The following is a 24,622-nucleotide window of genomic DNA, read 5'->3' as shown; positions in this document are numbered from 1 at the left end:
AACTGCCTTAGCAGCAAAAATTCAGTTAAGTGATAGGTGCTTTTTTCCATTACATTTAATAGTCCCTGAGCATCTTTAGCCTACATTTTATTTTCCAGAGTTTACACCTACTGCTGTGAAAAACTGTTTGGGTTGAAGCCTCACTTTCAGTTTATTTTCTTTCCAATAAAACAGGATCAAAACAGTCTTCAACTTAGAGAAGTAAAGCGAAACAAAATAAAGCTTAAAGTACAAATGTATTATGTCATCCTGTCATCATATTTGTCATGAAATTATTCAGACTCTGTTGAAAAAGATGTTGGATCTACAATAAAATCTGACACCTAGGAGGTTTTAAGAATTAAAAGGAGTAATTATTATGGAAGTTAATTTGGACCTTTACTTCTTGCTCTAAGGGAAGTACAAATCTTGCACTGCTAGGATCCAAGTATTTCGGCGAAATTCCTTCTCTCTGTGGCATTCCTGCTGTGTGAAGAGCCCCTGACAAGTGAGTACCCACATTGGTGAAAGCGAGAAGGGTGTGAACACATGAGTGCTGGCAATCCATGCTGGCATGCTTTGAGAGCTGCTTCCCCAGCCTGCCAACAAAAGCTGCTGTCAAAACACAGCCCATGTCCCTCTGCCCATGCCACCACAGTTTGGTCTTGTCTTCATGGAGCTGCAAGCATTTCCCCTTGTGTTTGGTGTGCTGAGGGGCCCAATCTTAAACCCATACGGAGTTTGGTGCAACAGAGGATGGACTACAATCCTCACCACCTCTTCAACAGCTGTGGTCGATTTCAATGGAGCTCAGCAGTCCAGGTGAAGCTTTGTTGGACATTGTCATCTTGTGGTCAAGCCACCTCTTGGTTCCCAGTTCTCCTCCCAAAGCAAGGCAGGCCATGAATTCAGCTTTTCTGTGTTAATTTAGGCAGTTACACAGAGGTACCCAAGCCAGAATCTTCTATACCCTGCTCTCTCCAACTCCAGGGGAGACAGACGGGAACCTCATTGGATGATTTATTGCTAGGTGCCCTGTGCGTTTCTCCTCATCAACTGCAAGGGAACCACAGGAGGCAGTGATTTTAACTTGGATGCTATGAGTGCATTGCTGAATCTGGGATAAGCATCACTCCCCTTAAATTTTCCTATTGTGATTTTTTTAATGTTAAAGGCATTTATTGAAACATAAAATACAGATGCCTTGGCTGAATTTTAACTCTTCACAGCTACCTCACGCTGTCCTGTTAGCCACCTTCAGGTCGTTATAAATAGCACTTTCTGATTCTCTGTGTGCACATTTGCAGTGAAAGTGCTGAAGCCATTGCAAGAAACCGATATTGTCTGGTTTTAATACGTTACTTAATCTGTGCAGGACAAGCCAAGGCAGACTTACTCTTCAGGCAGGTTCCATTTTGATGCAGTATTTACTTTAAATGAAAGGCCATGATCCTGTTCAAAGACATGATTTCCCCTCTCTCCTCTGCTGTCATTAGAGTCAGATAACAGGAAGAGACAGTAAGATAACTGCCACTTATTTAGATTTCACTGAAGCTTTCAGGCAGAAACAGGGACGCCAGCCAGCGCCAAATCAATTCATTTGAATGATTTGCTGATTATCTATGTTAGTTATTCCCTGATTATCTTGCCTGTTGTCCAGGACTAGCTCTTTGCCTTTGGGCTTGGGTTGGCTGTTTATCTTAACCTATTATTTCTAGGGAATATTCTGCAGCATAAGTAGTGCACCCCAGTCTGCAGATACCAGAATAATTTGCACTGGAAAAACTGAGGATTGGTATTTTAATAACTGATTGACGGAAATAAAGCTTGATCATAGTTTTTCGTGGGAGTATCTTAACTTGTTAGTGAAGCAGGGTTAATAAAGACTTAAATAGTTTTTTTCAAGACTTTGGCTTCAACATTTAGATTGCTGCTTTCGTATTATAATTGGTGCTTAAATTATGTACATTCCAAGAGCTTCCCATCAAGATACACTGAATGGGGATCATACCTGTAGAAGAATTTAGTCTAAAATACAGGGAGCAGGTGAACGTGCACAAACAGGCATGGATGTGGTGACATGAACTCCAACAGCAGCATAATGTGACAAAGGTAGGTGTCCAGACCTCCAGTTTCCAGTCCAGAGTTGCTGAACCACAGTCCTCTCCCTCTCATATGGCAGCACAGTGCTCCTGTAGTCACTGCTGCATCCCTCCAGAGAGTTCATGCTCACCATCCCAGTACCACTCAGACAAAAAAAGAGAATCAGTGCTGCTCCTAACACTTTGCTTGAATTAAGCTTTCTTTCCACAGAGTCTACAAGTTCATACTTCCAAAAGTCATACAAGATGATGAACTATAGCAAAGTTTAGGAAATTTGAGTCAGTAACATTGAGATGCTAAAGTACTGTGTGATGGAGCTACAGTAGCAGGTGGCTAATTCACTCAGATTGTGCAGTCTGACCTCCTTCCTGCAACCAAAGGATCTGAAATATTCTTCAAAATCAAAGGTAATGCTCTGTACTTTGGGGTTTCTGGTGACAAAAAGACAATTAAGCCTCTGAATTTGGTTCTGTCGCATTGTCATTACTTTCCAAGTGAGGCAGGCCCTCAGCCAACAGACTGTTTTCTGGCTTTTAACCATGTGCATTTTAACAACATAATGTAGATAAATACATACTGCTTTCTCAACAATAGAAATAAATCACTTCAGTCTATTCATTGCTATGCCTAAGTGAATTTTTCTGCAGTAACTGAGGCAGTTACACACAGTCTGAGCTAATGGAGGAGATGTTTGGAAACAAGGCTGTGACCAAAACGAGATATTGTCATTCTAAATGACGAAAGAAAGAAACCTCCATGACAAAGCAATAGAGATGAAATCAGACAACATGTTTTGCAGCCAAACACCGAATAAGAAATGAAAGCAACTCATGATGCTGTCAAAATTATGGTCCAGTTTTCCCTCCCTCATGGACTGGTGCAACAGGTGCAGCCTGTGGGGCGAGGCTCTCTGCCTAGACAAGAGTGGCAGCCAAAGGGCCAGGGCTCACTCCCTGTCTCACCAGCCCACCCTCTTCTCCCTCATCAGCCCACCCTTCTCTCTTTCCTCACCAGCTTGCCCTCCTCTCCTTCCTGCATGTGTGCATATGGCTCTGTTCATTTTGCTTGGCAGTCAGGACAAATTGAGAAGTCTGAGGAGAGACTGATAAACCAGCAATTACAGAGCAAAGTCAACAAGAAGAGATGGCACCACAATGGCCGGTGGGAGCATTTGTTCAGTGAGGGGAGAGAGCTCCAGGAGCAGATACAACTTTCACAGCACAGATAACAGGTTGCCGCTTGACATCGGTCCCCAGTGAAGTAGATCCAACCTGTAATATCTGTAAAATCAAACTTTTGGCTGGGCCAATAAATCTAGCCATGCTGAAACATTAAAATACCCTTTTTCACTCATACACTTTGCTGTAAACAGCATGTATTTAAGTCAGCTGGATCAGATCTGATAGAAACATCCAAAGAGAAGTCAATTTTTGGCTTAAAGATTGTATTTTTTAAACTTACATGCATCTGTTGCCATCTGTGTGTCTCGTTAGGAGAGGAGCACTAGAGCTGCTTTACTAAGACCATTAATTCCAATGTCTTCTTCCTGGCAGTTACCAGAAGAGACTACTGAGGGGAACTGTGGGAGAAACAAGCACCAGTAGAAAAATCCTTTCCTGCTTTCACCACACAGCTCTGAAAGGGCTTCCTGAGCCAAACACTGTGAGCAAGCTACTAAGTTTAATACTCATCAATGTACCTATCCTCCATTAATTTGTCTTTTCTTTTTCTGAACCCATTTGGATTTTGGCATCCAGCGCTTCCCATGGCAACAAGTTTCATGATTTAATTATGTGCTGTGTGAAAAAGTACTTCCTTTTGTTTGTTTTAAACCTACTAAAAGAGAATTACAGGATACACAACAGAATTGCATGAGCAGACTTAAATGGGAAGATAATGTGGAACGACAATGGAAAATCAGTCTCACCGCAGAGAACTGGAAACCAGCTTTGTTTTTGCTTTACTCTGACCACCAGTACAGGGTTAGTTAATACTTCCTATCGTTCCTCTCCCTGTCATAAATAAGCCAATTCACGTGATTTGTGTGAAAAGTTAGAAAACATTCTGAGGTCTCTACAGAAATAGTAATGTTTGTTAGAAAGATGAGATCCAAGGTCTTCCTTTTCTCTTAGGGCAGAAAATGTGTGGTGACTGCTGTGCTGAGCAAGGAGAGCCTCTGAATTTGCATTTGAGTTTTCTAGGTGATGTGACAGTTAAATATGTCAATATGATTTGGGGCTCTCGTGGAGATGCACCACAGGGAAAGAGCAAGTGAGTCTCTCTTCTTGGAACTGACGTGCGATAGCATCTGGAAAAGGTGAGTGCAGTTCTCTGCACCTCGTTACCGGGAAGCCAAGCTGGAGGAAGTTCAGAGAAGAAGAGCCAACTGTAGCTATATGCTTGGAAGAACTGCCTGATGAGAAAAAGTACAAAGAGCTGACAGCACAGTTTGCTAACCAATGCTTAGGGTGTAAGATGACATAATAACTGTCAACTAATGTTTTAAGTGTAAACCTGCAGGAATGAGAGGAACTAGGTTAGTACAGGACAAGAGAGTAGCATAAGTAGTGACAGGCATAACTTATGCTTAAACAAGGCTTTATCAACCCTGGCCTTGCCCCATGTGTGGGGTTGACCTGGGTGTTCCTGGTCTCAGTGTGTAATGTTTGCCAGGAGCACACAGCTTGTGATGCTCTCGCCCAGCAGAGAGAACTGTGGGCACAAACTGAGCAGTGCCATTGCCCACACTGTGAACAGGGGCTCGAGTGTTGCTTGTATGTCCCAAAAGCAACAGAAGCACTGTTCCTGTCCCATTCGCATTACTGACTGTGGCAATGCTGGCAGAACTTTGGTTCAGGTGTTCTCTGGAGAAAGCACATCCCTGGGTCTAAGTTAAGGTATAGGCTGACAAGGAAAGACTGATCCTGTTTGGGCTTTATCGATAGAAACTCTAAGAAACTATTCATGTCATGAAACCCACAGACAGTGAGACTTTAGTATTCAAAGCCCATATGTGAACTAAATATGAAGAAAACTGTAGAAAATGCAACAGGCAAAATTGCAAGTGAGTTGTATTGCAACAATTTCAGCTGCAGCAGGGTTCGAGGAGTGTGCACTGTGGGCAACACAACTTCCTTCTGCTGCTTTCTGTGATTGAATGGTTATCTACAGCATCCTGACTCTTTAGGAATTTACCCTTCAGTGATACAGACAGAGGTTGTGGTGCTCTCTCCCAAACAAACCCATTTATCTATAGAACACACTTATCCTGGCTAACTGACTTTAACACACATTCTTACAGTTTAATATTTTACAGGTGTCAGATGGGTGCTATGAAGGCTGCATAAAGAGCAATGTCATGTCCACCAATAGATTCAGTCCTGAGGGGAAATGTAATGTAATGTGAAAGAGGCAAAAACAGAAAAGCAGCTTGGGAAGACACAGAGATTAAGTGACACATAGGGCTCAGTTTAGGCACATCTTAATATTAAATTGCTTATTTGTCTTCAAATGTAGAGTACTCTGACTTGATTCTGTAATCACAGTCCAATTAAACCTGCCTTTATTTATGGCCAGTACATCTGAGACTGAAGAAGACCTCTTTTCTTCACAAACAAGTCTCTTAGAAGGTAATGTGATGGCAAAATTCAGAAAGGGTTCACACTGTTCCTCCCAGACTGGTAGATGTTCTTCAAAGGACAAATGTGAGCTACCTCAACCTTCAGTTTTAATTGGTTGTATCATGTTAATTAATCCTTAAACTTTACTTTGCAGTACCTTCTTAAGAAAATTACTGAAAATGTATAGATTTCCCAAAGATTACACAAAATCAAAACACACAGCTACACAGAGAGCAGTGTAGAATCTGTTCTTCTAAATGAAGCTGTTTCTCCAGTTGATTTCTGGTACATGTTGGTAATATTATACAAGGAATAATTTTGGTTGATTATGATCCTGTAACTAATGGGTCTCTTTCTCTCTCTACAGGATCTCTGAAGTCTGTCCTGGTGACCAGTCTGCTTTCTGCATCTCCTCCCCAAATGTTCTATGAGTCTGAACAGATTTTTAAAAGGCCATTTTTGTTCAGATTATATCTTTGGCCGTACCTTGACACGTGAAGAACTGTATGGATTGGCACATGATCTATGTGCATAGTATTTCTCATTGCTCTTTGTATGAATGACCCCCACAACCTGCACTGTCTGTGGCTGCCTTGGAATCCTTGGAAGCAGACATGCTTTGGAATAGTGGGGATTCACCAACAGTGCTGGGGAAGGGGACCCCCAGTGTAGTGCAGGATCCTTCTCCAGGCATTTCTTGCATGTGTCTGCTCCAGCAGAGTTAGGTGCAAAAGTGTGGGCTGTAGATGTGCCTCTGAGTTACTGTGCAGCAGTTGAGCTGCACAGGTACAAGCTGTCCATCTTCGAGGATGTAGCACTAAGCTCTGGGTTAAGTCCAGCTGCCTCTTCTCAGCACCTGTCTGTATCACCTGTCTGTCTGCTGAGGATACTATTCGGACACCTATTTACATATTTTCATATTAATTCTGCTGTAAGGTTTTAAAGTAAGCATTTTAAAATAAACAAAGTATGGTTAGAGATCAAGATTTCGATTAGCATTGTATCAGGTTTGACTCTGATGTCATGGTTTGACTTCAAGGGAACATCTGGGCTATGGTTTAGACTCCACAACACTAAAACTTCTATGTCTACACCTACAGCTTTCAACCCCAGTACTGGGATGAGGTAAGTTTATGAGATGGACAAACTAGGGAAGGATTAAGAGCGAGCAGCTGTTCCAAAAAGTTAGTCAAGCCCAAAGCTTAAAGTATTTGGGAGGTACTGCAATGTTTTGAATATAGATTTTAGATATATACAGGTTTTATATCGGCGTATTTATTTTCATGTCAAGTGCAACTTATTCTTAGCTTTTACGAGAAGTAGTATAATAAGTAGTTGTGTTGTGTAACTCTCCCGACACCTCTGGCATGAACTAACAGTGTAATTGAAATGATGAGGTCTCTGGACTCAGAGACTCGAGGCTGGGTACTGTCTGTGACTGACGCTGCTGTGTTTTGTCAGCCGATTCTGGGTTATGCAGTTTCTGTTACAGGGAGACCTCAGCTCAGGGGCAGGAGCAAGAAGGGGAGACATCTGCCTTAGGAAAAAATTATCCTTCCCTTCCCTTCCCTTCCCTTCCCTTCCCTTCCCTTCCCTTCCCTTCCCTTCCCTTCCCTTCCCTTCCCTTCCCTTCCCTTCCCTTCCCTTCCCTTCCCTTCCCTTCCCTTCCCTTCCCTTCCCTTCCCTTCCCTTCCCTTCCCTTCCCTTCCCTTTAATATTGTACTTTATGAGATATTTCCATGTGCAACCACTGAGGCATATTCTCTCACTCTGTTATGAAAAATAACTGATTTGCCTATGAAAATCATCAGCTTCAATGGACTCCAAATCCATTGCACGAGTTCTGAATTTGTCTCTAAGGCAATTCCTCCTCTAGCTCTCTAGGGCCAATTCTACCCAAGTATTTTGGCTTCTACCTGTGAGAATGAAGCCTTTTGAAGAGTTTCTGCACCTGAGAGTCTAGCAATCTGTTTTTAGATGAGGACAGATTTCAGGTCCATCCTTCTAACCCCACTGTTAAACAACCATTAATAGTTAGCTAGATGGTTATTGTAAGCTTCTGTATTTGACTATTAACAGCAACTGCATGTGTGTGTCTGCTCCGGATAAAACAAACCTATCTAGGGATTGATTTTATGATGCCAAAATGATAAAGTTTGCTAAAAAATGTAGAGTGAATGTGTAAGCTCTGGAAAACATTAACAAAAATAACTAAGTAACACTCCCTATTCATACCTAATTCCTACATCAAATTTAGCTGTGTGTACTTTGGACTCATTGGAACTACTACTGTGAAAAATCTTGCTGCACAAGTCCTCTTTGAAGCATATAATATTTTGTGTTCTGATTGCTCTGTTAAAAAAAAAAAAAAAAGTTTTGTCATCACTGTAGTTTAGGCAGATTCTCCATTGTCTGGTGTCTTGTTGTAGTCATTTATATCAACACAGAGTGGGTGTACAGTAGCCAGTAGTCTGTGTTAGCAGCATTTTAGATTCAGTTTGCACTTACGTAAATGATTGTGCAAGATGTGAGAGGTAGTCTAGCCCCTGGGAATTATATATGGTTTTGGGCGTAATCTTTATGTGTGTAGCCAACACATAAGAATATAGAGAAGTTTTAACATGTTACCGTTGCCATCACCCCAAATAAATATAATTAAACAAGGAGCTTTCAGTTGCACTTATAGGCAGGATCCAGAATAGCTCATGTTTTTGGTGGCAGATATATAGGAAATATGAGCCTATAAGGAACAATATATTGCTTTGTTTTTCATAGCATTGTTCACCACATTCTCATAACGGTCAGATAAGAAAGTCTTCAGACCAAGGAAGGGTTAGAAAGTGCATTTCAGAAAACATTACAATCTATGTAGTTTAACAGGATGCCTCTTCACAATTCAGAAGAAAACTCTGGTGAATTATGTCGCATTTCAACTGAATTAAACCGGTTTAGAGATACTGGTATCACAGTAATCGCTAAGACAGCCCAGTACAGAAAGAAAGTGGTATTAAACTGTGTTTATAATGTGGGGCCATGCGTTCCTTGCTTTTACCACAGAGCCATAAATGTTGCATATTCCACTTTGTAAGTCAAGGCGTCCCAGAAGAGATATTAATGATATTGGGGGCTACAGGAAATGGAAGCACCTTAACAATGTATTCCCCTGAGGGTCTGGCATGTGCTGCCTTGGAAATCCTTGACAAGACTCAAAAGCACCATTAAAGCTTTTCTGTAGCTTGCTTTTCTTTTTTTTCCCACCAGACCTGGTGACAGCATATGGGAAAAGAGCACTTGCTGGTGGCAGCACATCTCTCATACCCACAAATATTCAGTGCTGGGAAAGAAGAGCTCTTCAAATCATCAGAGAGTCAAACCCATGGGTGGCTTAAACATTCCTGAGGTGTCTCTCTGCAGAGGTTTAGGATCTTTATTTTGCCTGACTCTAAACCACAACCCGTGTAAAAGAGCAAAGGAAGAACTGAAGAGACAACCCCTGGTCAACTTTTTGCTGGTTGCTTTCATCTCTTGAAGTTTTCCATGTGATGGGGCTCTGCAGGTTTTCAGGGCAAAGCAAAGATGTCTAAATGCCAAGGAAAAAAATCCGCTTCCTTCTAACTTAATGCTCAGAATCAGCTGAACCCATTTTGCTGAAACCTTAAATGTACTCATCATGATGCAGATTCCCTCAGAACAGAATTTTTTTCACTTGGATGATTTAAATTTGGCAAAATCATAGGGATGGAGAACAAAACGCTATAAGCTCCTGCTAGCTCTGCCTAGAATAATAGTTTATATGTTGTCCACCCCTTTTTAGACAAAGATTTACCTTGTTCTGCTATATATGATGAATGCCTTTAAGACTGACTTGCCTTAATGTTTATTACAGTTGTAACTCATTTATTAAATCAAATCACGATGGTGAGGAGGAGGAAGTTGTGAGAAGTGAATATCTAACAGATGAGTTATCTGGAAGAAGGCAGCACCTACTGACATCACCCTGCAACGTGCAGTGACTCTGTCTGGAGCAGTCTGGCTTCCATGATGCTAGGAAAATCAGAGAGGTGAACTTCCTCCTATTTCCTCCTTGGAAGGTGTTCAAGGCTGTGGCCTCACCTCTCTTGGAAGAGTCTTGAAATATTTTCAGTAATGGGAAGGGGTGGAATGGCTGTGGGCTGGATCCTCTTGGAAAGTGCCCTGTAGCATTAAGGAATGACGCTGCTGGTAGCCTGCTGCAGCTGTTAAAAAGATGGAGTTTTGCTGATTTGCTCACTAATTCTGTACAGCCAAACGCCGTTACTGCATCTAGGATTGATCCGTCACTGGTGTAACTCTGCCGAAGGCTGCAGTGTCACAGACGGTGCGATTGTGGGTGAAAATCCCAGTTTGGAGAGCAGAAACCGGCTAGATACACATTAGTGATAACAATCTGTGAGGCAAAGGATAGCTGTTCTGTGATTCCAGACACCCTCACTTATAAATTGCGGACCGGTTTATGTATTGCCCGATATAACCACTCCAGGAATCAGGAATATTCCGTTTATGGGGGCATTTATCACAGATAATCATGGGTGCGGTGGAAATATCGCCTGGCGTGTGTCGCTGGTTTTGGAAGCTTTCATTTCCTGATTTTCTGACACTGGGTTTGTGGTTTTGGTTTTTTAAAATTATTCTTATTTTATTTTAACGCACCAGCCTGAGGACAGGCCGGCACAGCTCAGCGCCCTCCGCCGCAGCCGCCCGCCCCCGCCGTGCGCGCCCGCGGTGCCGCCGTCCAGGTGTTTCGCGTTACCGCCTCCCCGTAAAAGCCGCTCACGAACACGGTGACACATAAACGCTAAATTAAAGCGGTGCTGCGCCCCCGCCCTGGGGCTGGGGGAGAGGGAGATCCGACCACCCGCAGCCGGGCCGCCGAGCGGGCCCCGGCCCCGACGCCGCCTCCCGGGGCTGCAGCACCGGGACGGAGGCGGTGGCGGCCGGCGGGAGGCTCCAGAGCCCCACCGGAGCCTGTGGGTGCCGCTTCCTCTGGCAAAGGCTTCCCGCATCGGCATTCGAGGCACCTGTGGAGCGCCGGCCTTGGGGAAAGCTGCTCCGGGCTCCACGCAGGACAAGGGCTGGGAGGGGAGGGAAATAGGGTCAAAGCAGCCGATGAGCGAGGCTGGGCCAGGATTACAGCACAGCCCCGGGGGCACCGTCCTGCGGGGCCAGCGTGGCAACATCACTCATGGGGCGGCCGGTGACAGCCGGGACCCCACTGCTTCCCCCGGGGAGCCCGTCTGACCCCTCCCCGCCAGCCCCCGACCTGGGGGGACACACGAAGCAGCACATTCGCACCGGCTTCCTCCCGCCAGAGCTGCTCTTTCTGTCCGCCCCACGGGGAGCGCGGCCGGGCGGCAGCGGGGGAGCCCGGGTCCCGCCCGGCTCCGCCGTCGGGGCTGGCAGCGGGGCCGCCGGCAGCAAGTGGGGGCCTTGATTTTTATTATTATTTTTTCCTTGAGCTCAGAACCCCTCGAAGGCGGGTGATTTCACGGAAAGTGAAGGGGAAGACAGGGCCCCGAAGTTATTACACAAAATAATGAGTTCTCCAGCCGATCCCTTCGGGCTGAGACCGTGCCAGTGCGGGATGCACGCATCCCGCCCCGCCGCCCTCCAGAAATCCCGAGATTGGCAGGAAAACTTGGGGGTGTTTCAAGTGCATACCAAGAAAATTAATTTGAAAGGATCCTTTTTTTTTAATCGGGAAAGGTGTATATTTTCTCTCTTTCCCAAGGCTTCTCTCTCTCTCTCCTCCTCTTCCCCCCCGCCCAGGGTTTTCCAGATAAATTGGAGAGCTTTCCAGAGGGAACCTGGAGAAGAAATAATAGAAATACTAAAGCACTGTCTTGATTGCCCTGATCTACAGCACCTTATTTGAAATGCCCGTTAGACTGTAAAATCCGGTCAAAACTGTACTCATTGCAACAATATTGGTAATAATGTATTTTGTCCGAAGCTGCATTATCTCCCTCACGACAGAAACTACAAACAAAATGTATGTTCCAAGCGAAAAGGAAAAGGTTTTATTTAATCCAGAAAATAATTAAAATCTCATGTATTTTTATTGGTTTTAGTATCCAGCAGAGTGAAAATATTGAAACTCCGAGACCCCTTGCATTAAAAAGTCACAACTGTTCTATTTTATTAGTTCTGACTGTGTGAAAAAAATTATAAGGACAACATTGAAAAAATCCGGGTTTTAGAGCCCCGAATGGCCATAAAAACAATAAAATCAACTATAAAACCTGCACTAGTGATATTAAAAAATTATGTAGTTCAATAAATGTGACATTTCATGAATGCGGATTTAATAGTCTCCAACCCGTAGAAGGAGGAAGGCTGAGGTCTAACAATTGAATTTGAAAGGGGCGGTTCTGTAGAACTGCAAAATTAAGTGCTTCATTTTTCTTGTTAGGGATTATGCAGTGGTAGTGGAATGTAATAACTGTGTCATTAAAACTTCCTTTTAACAAGGCCTATTGCTTGTATAAAAGTCAGAAAAGAATAATATCTTCCTCTATTTATTTGTTTTCCAATAATACAGCAAAACATTTTTTTTTTCTTTTTGCATAAACTTGTTCTCAAGATTTTGAATCGACAGCTTGTAAAATATTGTGGGGGCCCTCCATTCTGCTGCCTCATATCATGCACGTCGTTATTCCAGAGGGCAACGGGTCATGGGTTTACTGTACATTTATTAAGTAAATCAAGCTGCAAATCCAACACTTCCAGATGAAAACATTAACTAAACCCCTCGGAAAGAGCAATGCCTGGGAGACTGAGCACAGAGAAAAAATAATCAAAACTGTCAGCTCGCTTTACGTGTACCTGGTATTTACAAGGCACAAGACCACGCTTTAAAGGTGAGTTTTGGCATTTGCTAACAATGTAAAGAAAAAGAAAACCCAATCTCTCTGTATTATTAAAATATATATTTTTTTGTTTTTCATTTCACCAACACCCTTTCGTCTTGCTCTGAGCCTCTCAGTTATTAAGATCTTCGTGGGTTTGAACTGGAGACCTTTTTTTTTTTCTTTTTTTAAAGGAAAAAAAAAAAAAGCAGCAAAGTTATACCAGCACCTGCTATTCCTTAACAGCTTTCTGTGCTTGCTGTCAGCACGGGGGCATGTGAGTGAGACGGTGCACGGCGGGGTCCGCGGACATGCAGGGTGCACCTGCCGCCTCCGCTCGCACGGAGGGGGACAGGGCTGCGCCAGCCGCTGCCGTCGGGGCGAGGCCCCGAGTGCTTGAGGGGTGCGGGCAGAGCGGAGTTCGCTGCCCCTTCCACACCGCTCCCGCCACCCCTCGCCCAAGCCCGGCCGACAGCGGTGCTGGCAAGGGGCAGCCCCGCGGAGCGGAGTCGGCGACGCCCGGACGGAGAGCGCGTCTCTCGCTCGGGGCTGCTGGGCAGGGGGAATCACTCGGCGGGATCTTAAAAATTTAATCGATGGAGCCCAGGTGGCGCTGCTCGGGCCGTCGCGCCGCCTTCTCTGCCAGGGCTGTCGGGCACTGGGACCCCAGCCCCGCGCGGTCCCCGGACGCCCCATCACCCTCCAGTTTTCTGCCCGATGCCGGCCGTCGGTGCCACGCCGGACGCGAGAAGTGCGGCGCAACTTCCTGCTTCGCCACGCCTCGGCCCTGTCCTGGGCACGGGGCAGGAGCCTGTGCGGCCCCGCCGCCCACGCACGCCCCCCACCCGCTCCCGGTCCACGCAGTCAGGCGGAGCGCTCGCGCGGACCCTTCCAAAGGAGAGCTCCCCGGGCCGGGTGGGAGGTGCCCATCCCCTTTTTGCTTCCTCCCTCGGTCCGCGCCAGGGCCACGCTGCAGGGGTCAGCGCCCACCCCCATGGGGAAGCCCGAGAACCGGGTGACGCTGTGTCGTGCGCGGGCAGAGGAGCGGGAACCGCTGCGGGAGGCGCCGGGCCCCTGCGCCGTCGGGGTCCGGCGGGTGGCGGATCGCGCCCCGCTGCCCCGGGCTCCCCCGGGCTGCGGCGGTGGTTGATTGGCGCCGCGGGGAGTTCGCTCGGGGAGGCGGGGGGAGTGTTTGCCGGCGGGGGGTGGTTTCCCCCTTCCCTGGCCGGGCTCATTGGCCAGACGGCGCCGTGGCAGGAAGGGGACAGAGACCACGCGGGCTCCGCCCCGCGCCAATAGAAACCTATCGAAGGGTAACCCGAGCCCAGAGAAACCCGCGGCGGCGGTGCCAGCACCCAGCCGCCGCGGTCGGGGCCGGCTTTCCGCAGGGGCGGCCGGGGGCGCGGGGGTGCGCGGGCGGCGACCGCGCCATGCAGTACCAGCCACCGGGCGCGGCGCCGGCGGCCCTGGGCGTCGGCGTCCCGCTGTACGCGCCCACGCCGCTGCTCCAGCCCGCGCACCCCACGCCCTTCTACATCGAGGACATCCTGGGCCGCGGCCCCGCCGCTGCCCCGGCCCCCCACTCCCTGCCCGCCCCGCCGCCGCCAACGCTGCCGTCGCCCAACTCCTCCTTCACCAGCCTGGTGTCCCCGTACCGGACCCCCATCTACGAGCCGACCCCCGTCCACCCGGCCTTCTCCCACCACCTCGCCGCCACCTATGGCACCGGCGCCTACGCCGGGCCCCTCTACTCCTTCCCCCGCGCCGTCGGCGACTACGCGCACGCCCTGATCCGGCAGGACCCCCTGGGTAAGCCATGTGCCTCCCCTCCGCCCTCCCCGGCTGCCGCGCAGCTCGCGTCCCGTCTCCATCCCGCCGTCGGAGCAGGGGTAAATGGGAAGTGCCTGAAAGTGGTCCCCTTTCCCGCCCGCCCCGCTGCCTCTCTGTGTTCCCCCGGCTCCCTCCGGCCCCCGTCTGATTTACAGTAAATTAAAGACGTGCCGCGCTCCAGGTCTGGCAGCGAGACCACAGTGCGCGGCCGCGGTGACTCAGATTTGTTTTCCTTCAAACCAAGTGACTCTGAGAGTGTCCTTAGTAATGTCGCGTGTGGTTTTGGTGGGGAGTTTTAATTGTGCTTGGAGATCGCATGGCAGATCTCAGTCTTTTCCTGCGGATGACTTGAAAAACAGTCGGGAGGCCGGCTCCTCTCGCTGGGGCCCCTGAGGTTCCTCCGCGGGTCGGCTCGGGCCGGGCCGAGCCGAGCCGGGTCGGGTCGGGGGCCCCGGCGACCACTTCGCGCCCTTGGCCAGGGGAAGCGACCCCGCTGCGGGGGCCGAGCCCCGTGCCCGGGCTGCAGCACTTGTTCTTAGTGATTGCAAAACTGGACCTGACTCACCACATTTGTGCAGTGAAAGAGGCTGACCCTTTCCGTTCATACAGGAAACCTTGAGCTCTCGATAGGAGTAAATCTGGTTTCAGAAGCTGTTAAGTGTTTTCCTGGCCGCCTGAAGCAGGCTCTTCCCCGGGAGTCGTGCACATTGCTGATTACTTTATCGACATCCTCAATACAGACAAATTCAGGAAACACTCGACTTCTGATAGCCGGGATCCGTTTTTCTGATATTGTTCATTTCCTCTGTGTGGGATGTGACTTTATGACAGCTAAAATAACCAGTTGCTTCCTATTTTTTGAGTCTGTTTTGCACCAGAATTACTAAAGCCTGACGCAAGCAAAATCTAGAAAAACAATGCAGCAAATTGCAAAGGGTGCAGGCAGAAAGACAAACAGCGTGACTCAGTAGCACTGGCTAGAGCCTCCTGCCCCGGGACGCGGCCGCGGCTCCGCAGCGGGGCAGGTTCCCCGGCGTGTCGCTGCCTGCACCGCCTCGCCCCTCAGGCGGCCCCGGCCCGGCGTTCAGCCTGGCGGGCACACCGCGGCCTCTGGCGGGCAAGCCCCCAGCCGGGGGTGGGGGACATGGGGGCACTTCTTCCTAGAAGCCCAGTGCCCTCGTGTTGGCGCATCACCCCTGCCCAGCCCCGCGATGTCCCCACTCTCCGCAGGTACCCGGGCACTGGCTCAGAGAAAGGGAGACAGTTTCTTTAGGGCATCGCAGTGAAAGAGCAGAAGGAAGCAAAGGTCTTTTTTTTTTTTTTTTTTTTTTTTTTTTTTTTTTTTTTGTCTCTTTTCTTTGCGAGATAGACCAACAGGAAACACATTGACGGAAATGTTGCCAAAGCCCGTAGAGTGACTTTAACTGGTCTGCCTGCTTGGCGGAGGGGGAAAAATCAGAGAGGGGAAAGATCAAAGTAGGAACTGGGGGAAATAAAAATCAGGCGAAGGAAATTAGTGAGCCCAGGACCCGGCGCGCTTCCAGGCCTGGGCCCGGGCAGGGCCGGGGCTTCCCAGCCACGCGTGTCCGCGGCCGGCCAGTGACCCTCGGCGCTGTCCCTCTCTTTGTAGGGAAGCCGCTGCTGTGGAGCCCCTTCATCCAGCGGCCGCTGCACAAGAGGAAGGGGGGGCAGGTCCGCTTCTCCAACGACCAGACCATTGAGTTGGAGAAGAAGTTCGAGACGCAGAAATACCTCTCTCCGCCGGAGAGGAAGCGCCTGGCCAAGATGCTGCAGCTCAGCGAGAGGCAGGTGAGGCCGTGCCCCCACCCCGGGGAACCGCACCCCCTTTCCGGCCGCTCCGGGCCCGCCGTGCGGCTGCTGTTCGTGCATCGCTGCCGGGAACCTGGCCGGCTCGGGGTCGGCAGGGAGGGGGTGCTTGGCAGGCTCTTGCTTTTTGCTTGTGGCTTGGGTAGGGCTCCGGGCACTTACCGGCTCCAAGACTACCCCGCGCCTTTTCTTGTTGTCGTTGCTCAGGTGAAAACGTGGTTTCAGAATCGCAGAGCCAAATGGAGGCGTCTAAAGCAGGTTCGTGGATGTTTCTGTTTCTATAGAAATAAGTATTTTAATTGTCTTATCTTACGCCGTGCTCGCCTATTCCAGGTTGTATGCAGAAGTCATCTGAAAGGCTGTTTAACCTCTTCACCTTGATTAAAAAGACAAATAGTCATGCTGGAATCCATGAGGGCTCGTTCAGGCAGCACTAATGTTAAAAGCTTCTAATGTAGTTCCTATATCAATTATGCCCGTCTTTCACACACCACCTATTAAAACTCCACGCTAATTGTTTTGTAAACCCATATGTTGTTTAGCCAATTAACGTGGAGAAGATAAGTAATTGTCAGTAAATTACTTAGGCGGTTTTTTTGGAGAACGATATTGGTGTTTTAAAATGCCCCCTCTTAATAAACACAAGTCGATGTATTTTACTAATGTTGGGAGAAGGCAGGTACAAACACCTTCTTAGTTTTGAGGAGCCACATGGAAAACTGAGTAGCTTTTACTTTCCGTTCACAAGGAGTTACAGTGTGTGAAGCTAAGAGGTTAAAGCAGTTTCCCTTCCCTTAGAAATCATACTCAAGCAGATAATTATTTGGGGGTTTTATGGCACTTAGGGCCCAATCCTGCCTGGCTCAGCAAAACTGAGGTCCCTTGGCTCAAATATTTTTGAAAAATTCCAACATTTTGGCCTGAGTCTGGCTTCAGCAAGTCTGACATGGACACACATGTTTTACTGGCAAATTGGCCTTTAATATAAAAGTAAAAACAAAAGAAAACTAATCACAGTACCATGCTCTAGATGAATCTATTCTGTGACCTTCACCTGAGTTTAACTCAATCTTCAGTTGATTTTTTAATAAAGTCCTATTATTCTGGCAAGAGGCTGGCTAGGGCCCAACCCATGCCACAGTGTCTGGAGACCTCGCTTGGGATCTCGGCCATTTTAAGTCATTTCCTCCTTTTCATTCAGTCACATCCATTTCTCCAAGCCCGGATGGTTATATCCTGGGTACGTGTCTCTGCCTGCTTTCTCTTTAGAGTAGCATTTAATGCCCCCTTAGGGGACTGGGCTCTCCAGACAGGTGCCAATACAGGGTACTCTTGCCTTCACAAACAGGGTTTGGGTTCGGTTTGGTTTTAGTGGTGAGTGTTTTAATGTTGAGCTTTAGCTTAATTAGTAATTTTTTTCCATTTGCTTTTGGGCCACTGATGGACTCAGCCTCCCTCCTCTTGCTGTCGGGTGTAATTAAAGAAAGATCAGGGCAGGAGGAAGCTGTGTGTCGGTGTTTGTAGACTCATAATAAACATTTGCTTTGCTAAAGACAAAAGTTCAGAGGTTCCTGGGCTCCAGCAGCTCCTGACTCTTTTGAAGTGACTGCGATAACCATCGCCAAGGAGCCTTATTCACGGCAGCAGCCCCTGTGGCTGTGAGGGAGTGCAATCAGAGCCCTCGCCCAGCCCTGTCCCACTCAGGCAGGTTTATAGGCAGGAGGCCCAGGGAGGTAGCGGGACACCTGCCTCTTTCTGCAAGAAACCCAAGGTGGTTTTCCCACACAGCACAGCTGGAATTCCCAGGCCTCCTGACTCTGGCCTGTAGTTCTGTACCAAGCAGGATTCTTTCATTGCAGGAGAACCCCCAGGCCACCAAAAAAGAAGAAGTAGAAGGTGCTGACAGTCACAGTGACCAAAGGCCGGAGAGCTGCCAGAGCCCCGAGCAGAAGGGTAAGGAGGTCTCTCTGGATGGCTCACAGTACACCCCCTCACCAGCCTCACAGGAGGACCTGGAGTCAGATGTCTCTGATGACTCTGATCAAGAAGTGGACATTGAAGGCGATAAAGGCTATTACAATGCTGCCCACTAACAGCCCCATGCAGAGAGCGGACCCTAACTCGGCTTGCACTTTACCAGGGGCTGGTTTGAAAGAATATTGTGCTGCAGGAGAAAACTTTCACCGTTACACTGAAAGAAAAAAAGCATCACCAAATAGACTCATTTTATAATAAGCAGAGAAAGAAAGATGTATTTTCTGCAAACAGTTCAGTTTTGGCATCTCTAATTTGGTTAAAGGACCATGGTTTGTATTTAATTATTTGTAAGATATGTTTGTACAATAATCAATGTTCTAACTGGAATATAATCCTGCACCCTGTCCTTGCTCACGGTGATGGAGAGGGTCTGAATCAGCTGCTGTCAGTGATCAGGCAAAACTCTAGCTAGTGTGGAAGTGAGTATGGGTTGCAGGACTAAGCCCTTTATATGTGTAAACAAACGTACTTTAAATAGATTAATTTAAATGCCCTTTTTAAGCAGAAAAATATGTTCTGTGAAATAGGGAGGGATTTGACCATCCCAAGAAGTGCCTTATGCTTGCACCCTTTTATGTGCCGTGGTGCTCTCTACTGAGACATCCCTCCATTTGTCAGGTAGAGTTGTTGGACAGATTCCTTTTTCCTCTTGTGTGAGATGAAATGTGCCTTCTCAGATTTTTGAGAACCTTGCCTCACAGTTTGGATGGTTCCATTTGCAGAAAAAAAATTACTTTCCTCCTTTAAAATCTCTAGCACTGTTTTTTTATGGATTTCATATTTGAAGAGAAAATGCAAGGAGCGATAGGGCCCTACTGCAGGAGAGAAACTGGCATCAGCTGTGGGGCATAAGTGAGGCACACAGGTGTGGGAAGATAATGCCTATCTGCTTCTGTACATAGTAGTTTTGTTTAAAAGTCTTGTGGTTTTATACCTCACATTGTTCATATTTTGTACATATTTGTTCAGTGTTAAAAAAAAATGGCAAAACCTGGTATTTAATTTTTGATGGACATATCTGTGAAATAAACCTAAACTCTGCACCACTCACCACTCTGGCCATCCAGTTACTGGCAGGAGAAAACCCAAACCTCTCCTCTACCAGCAGTGCCCCAGGTGTGTTGTAAGCGGGCTTTTCCCTCACTGTGCCGGTCACCCACAGCTTTCTGGGTGCCCTTGGTTGCAGGAGTCTCATGTGATCTCACTGCTATATTTTTTTGCTGTTTTTCACCCCACGTTTCAGTTTTGCCCATGCCCACACGGGAACAGGCTCTGTGGCAGGAGGAGGAAAACCTGGCTGGCAAGCCCAGGCTGGAAGCATGGGTGTTTACCCCCGAGTTGTCCCGACCTCGGGGGGCCGGAGAGGGGGTGCGGGCTGGAGGAGGAGCGGGGCCGGCAGAGCCTGCTCAGGGCCGGGCATCGACCGCAGCCGGGGCAGACGCTGACCCACCTGAGTCAACAGTGGTTATTCATCGGCCTTTCTCCGAAATTACGTTGAACTGGGGAAGGAGCACGGAACCCGGGGTACGAGAATTGCTCCCAGGAGCGGGCATCCTCGGTGGGCACCCGCGTGGGTATTCAGCCCCTCCAGGTGCCGCAGTGAACCCAGGGAACAGGGACTTACTTAACCCGGCCAAGTGTCACGGAGGCTTTTAGGGACAAAAAATGTTTTTCGATAGCAACAAGTGACTATTGTTCTGGTGAGGGAGGATGGCCCTTATAGCAGCTGAATGTCGCTTCTAATCGAGTTAATGCTTTGAGAAATATCAGCTGAGTTTTCTGAATAAGTTCAACCCACTACAGTGGGGCTTTAGCTTTGGTTTATTTTAAAACCGCGTTCATAAAAGGGGCCCGAAAAGACGAAGCGACCGGGAGGTTCTGTCCCCCTGCCCGTGCACGCCGTGCACAGGCTCCGGCTGCCCCCCGAGCTGCGCCGGTCGGGGCCGCGGCAGGGCCGAACGCCTGCCGCTCGCATGCCGGCTCCGGGGACGCGGGCACCGGGCCCTGGTTTAACGCTGCCCGTGAAAAAGGGAGCCTGGGGACGCTCCAGGGCGTCCCTGGGGCTCCTCTCCGCCTTTGCGCCCGGATCGAGCCCCAGCGCGGTGCGCGCCACGCGAGGAATCGCTGGCGGGCGCAGACAGCTCCCTGCTGGGGAGGAGATCGCTTCTCCGTCCTTCGGCTTTTCTCTCGCTCGGGTTTCCGTCGAGGCTCTCAACGCGGGTCCCGACGGGGACGGGAATAGCCTACCGTGAGTCCCGGGAGCTGCGGGGGGGAGGGTGATGGGGGTGGGAGGGCCGGAAGCAGAGCAGGGAACGCTCAGGAAGATGCGTCCCGACTGTACGCGTCTGTTTTTCTTTCTCAGTCTCTCTGTCCCGACCGATATCAAGGAGCACGAAACCGGCCTTACCTCTTCACCGCAACTTCGTGTGATGGCTGTGCTTTGGCGTGGGGATGGGAACACGCGTGGGACAGAGCGGCCGCGGCGGGTGGGCAGCCGCCGGCGGCCCCTCAGAGTGGGCGCTGGGCAAACCGCATTTCCAGGAGGGCTGATGCCGCCGTTCCCGGCCGGGACAAGCCGGGAGCCAGCCAGGCCCGATGCGGTGGGCGGGGCAGGGGATCTGCCCGAGGCACTACTTGGGGTCGCGTCCCGGGCGAGGTAACGGGGTCCAGGGAAGCCGGGCTTGACAAACCCCGGCGCTTTCCCTACCGTGGCAGGGATTTGGCGGCTCCCTGCAGGTGGGGAGCTCAGATGCTCTGTCTGCAGCCGCCTGGCCAGGGATGTGGATTTCCAGGATGTCGCGACAGGTGACAAACAGCGCTGTAACCCAGGCTGGGCAGTCAATATGCCCTTACTCATCCGCCCACCCGGGGAGGGGGCTTACGGAGGCAAAACACACCGGCCGGGCCGGCCGAGCTGCCAGTCAGAAGTAGCCCCCCAGCAGCTGTCCCTAATTCCCCCAGCTCGTTTTCACAGCGGGGGAGACCGACGTGGGGATGTCCACGGTGGGGCAGACGAGTGTCCCTCCACGGGCAGTCTTTGCTCCTTGGCAGGAGGAAAAACAGCCAAAGCACTTTACACCGTTCGGGAAAACCTTCGAGCCCCTTCCGTGCCACCCTGCTCTGTCCTGTTTGTTTGCCCGTTGGCTATTCCATGCCGAACTGGCACGTATGACCTTTCCAGCACAACTCCCGTCTTGTTTTCGACTTTTTTATCAGCCGATTCAACTTGAAAATGGTTATCATTTAGCAGAAAAACAAACAGAAAAGCACATTTTTGTAAGCAAAACGTTAATGATTGGAAGAATTGCACCAATTTCAGCTTGACAGTGTGTGATTAATCCTCCGGGTCAGGTACTTATATTTTTAGTCATTAGGTTCGTCGGCCTTTGATATGCAGAACTGTTTCTAGCCTAATAGGCTATCGACCGAGCCGCTGTGTACTTTGACTCCCTGCGCAGCGCGGTCCCCGGGCCCGCGGCGGGCACAGCGCGGGATGCCCGGGCAGCGCCGGCCGGGCGGGGCCGGTCCCGCAGGGCCGGTCAGGGGCAGCGGCGGGAGCCGCCCCCGGGCGGGGCAGGCCGAGCCCGCTCCCGCGGCCGGGACACGCGTGGGGCTGCGAGTTCGCGCCCGCCGCCAGTGCTGCCGCGGGGGCGCGGAGAGGAGGAAGGCAGATACGCGATATTTGCAATGCAGGTCACTTTAATCCTTCACACTGAAATGTCCAGAGCCTCTTCTGTTGCACAATAATAGGAAATAATAACTCATGGCTGCTAATTGTTTGCTTTCGCTGAAAAGGACCTTCCTCTGGTCATATCGGATAAAAGGAGTTTTATCCATCCACTCAGTTTAGTGGACGACAAGAAATGGTATTAGGCCTGGAAGACATCTGCTATTTAATGTCGCCTCAGAAGACAAAAAAAAAAAAAAAAAAAGAAAAGGGACAGACAATAAGATCTGTGCACGGGTATTATTGTCTTTTAGCTACGTATGTATATATAAAAAATGTTAGTTTTTGAAGACATTATTTTAGCACATGAGAAAGTTTCAAGACAGACAGAGCTGTAAACCTGAAAGATGCATGAACAGCAGGTCAGAGCATGCTGATCTGAATCAGATCAACTTCCCATTAACGTTTAGCAGTGGTTTGGGCTTAGTAGGGACTTTATCCAGGTCTTTGGGTGACAACTGCTTACCAAAGAGCCTTTGCTGGTAGTTGAGTCTCTGTCTTATTCTGAATCATGGACTGGCTCCAGAGCTCCTGAGCACAGGAGGTTTGCTTATTCCTATTTATCCGAAACAGGAAATCAATGTGTATTTCTAAAATATTTCAGATGATGCATGTCAAGGCCAAAAAAACTTTACACAATTATGTAAAAGCCTTATCATGTTAACTTAAGTGGCTCCGTTTCACAACTCCATTGTTTGAGAGCTATTGACAAATGGCTACTAAACCCCGGGAGTCTCAAGCACATCCAGGCTGTGTTACCTTGGTCACTTCGAGTTATACCAGCAAATTATTATTTGGTGGAGTCTTTCAATTGAGTTGGTGACTTGTGAATTTTCCCCTGAATGTTAGATACCCACCCATGTTATAAAGACTTAATCTCTAATGTGACTAATTGAGAGGTAGATATTTTCCCCTATCAGATTGATACCCACCTATGCCATTAAGCCTTAATAATAAACAGAACTAATAGGTTTGTTTGGGTTTGTTGGTTTTTTTGCTTTGCTTATTTGGTTTTGTTGCTGTTTGGTTTGTTGTTGTTGTGGTTTTTTTTTTTACATAGCAAAACAGAGCCTGATATTAAACAGTCTGAGAGGCTGTTCTTATGCTTGTTTTAGAATTGTTGTAATGACTTTTTAATTTTTATTATTTTTTTCTTTCATTCTTGAAAGTATTGTTCAAGATGTCACAGATACTATTACAATTCCGGGAAAGAGATGTTCTGATTTTTTCACTCTCCAGTAAGCTGGATAGGAGCAAACCAGTGTAAGGATATTTATTAATGACTAAGAATTTATCTGCTGACTTTTATAAGTCAATTGCTAGAGTGGGTATGTGTGCAAGCATGTGAGCTAGACACATTCAAGTGGCTGTTTAAAGGAGCAGATTTGATCAAGGGTTTTGTCTGAGTGCATTTTGGTGAAAACAAAGTCAAAGTCAAAACTAATTGCTGTGCTGGCCTGTAAGAAAGGAATCGGTGCTCACAGTCAGCTAGAAATACTTACGCTAAAGACAAACTGAACTTTGCATTTGTTGGTACAGTTTAGGCAAATGATTTGGGTTAAAAGACTGAATGGGCATGAAAAATCATCTGCCACCTCATCAGCCTTAGGGAAGGAGCCATTTCCAGGAGACCAAATTCAATCAAGCTTATTTAAGGACTAAAAATCCCATCTGACAGACACATAGACCTCAACACTTTTAACATGATTTTTGCAGGCTTAGTTGCAGTCAGCCAGGAGCCTAGAATATGACCTGCTAAAACTTGGAAGATTATATCAGTATACCCTTAGTTGGTCTAGCTTTTGGCTGAACTAAATCTACTGAAAATCTACTAAATCTACTGAAAAAAGGATCCTTTTCCCCCTTGTTGTCTAGACTGGCCCTTCACGGTTTCCCTGCACTTCAATCTGTGCCATTGCTTTGAAGATTTATGTGGAGAAAATTCTTACTGATCCTTTCCTATGCTATTATACTCCTTGGCTGTTGCAGTAGGCATGCCATTGTTAGGAGTATTCTGTCATTGTCTAGACAAGTATAAATGTTGTATTTTTAGAATGACTTAGCAAACACTTTTAAACACCTTTTAGGATTTGACTTGTCCTGTCTATGCAAGGTTTCAGATCATGGTAGTCAAACCTTGTTAGCTAATATCTTTAAAAAAACAAATTTTACCCTAGTTTAGGCATACTGAAAGAGAGTTCTTGTCCTGGAATACACCCACGTGAAGGTAGAGCCGTTTTAAAATGAGTCAGGATTGCCCACTACCCTGCAATTTTATCTCAATGACTTACTGCAGCTACCAGGATAAAAATCACAGGTTAAAAGGGGAAGAAGTAACTTTCTTTTATACACATCAGTTCTTCCACTTCCTTTTCTGTGTAATAAGGAACCCTCTTACACAGCCAAAAACCTAATCTAGCACACAATCAGAGAGACCTGTTGTAGTCCTAAGGTATAGAAGGACCCAGTCCTGCAAAAGGATGGACCAGTGGCTGAGGTTACTTCCCAGGTACTTATCCTGGAAGTGCTTCCCAAACGTACCTTGGAAATAGCCCAAGTTGCTGTAAGCAGTTTATAGATGATAACCCTTTAAGGAAAAGGTCTGCACTAATTTG

The 24,622-nt window shown here is 48.0% G+C and overlaps 1 protein-coding gene across 1 annotated transcript; it reads left to right on the top strand.

Moving 5' to 3' along the window:
- Nucleotides 1–13,939: 13,939 nt before the first annotated feature.
- HHEX (hematopoietically expressed homeobox) lies at nt 13,940–18,447 on the top strand. The gene is made up of 4 exons (XM_082285686.1): nt 13,940–14,395; nt 16,047–16,225; nt 16,451–16,501; nt 18,103–18,447. Exons 1-4 carry the CDS (start codon nt 14,017–14,019, stop codon nt 18,334–18,336), a joined length of 843 nt encoding a protein of 280 aa, XP_082141812.1. The 5' UTR covers nt 13,940–14,016; the 3' UTR covers nt 18,337–18,447.
- Nucleotides 18,448–24,622: the final 6,175 nt, after the last annotated feature.

The sequence above is a fragment of the Coloeus monedula genome (genome assembly GCF_965178545.1).
Source record: "Coloeus monedula genome assembly, chromosome: 8".
Classification (NCBI taxonomy): Eukaryota; Metazoa; Chordata; class Aves; order Passeriformes; family Corvidae; genus Coloeus; species Coloeus monedula.
Note: the sequence above shows the minus strand (reverse complement) of the source record. Positions and strands in the feature narration are given on the sequence as shown.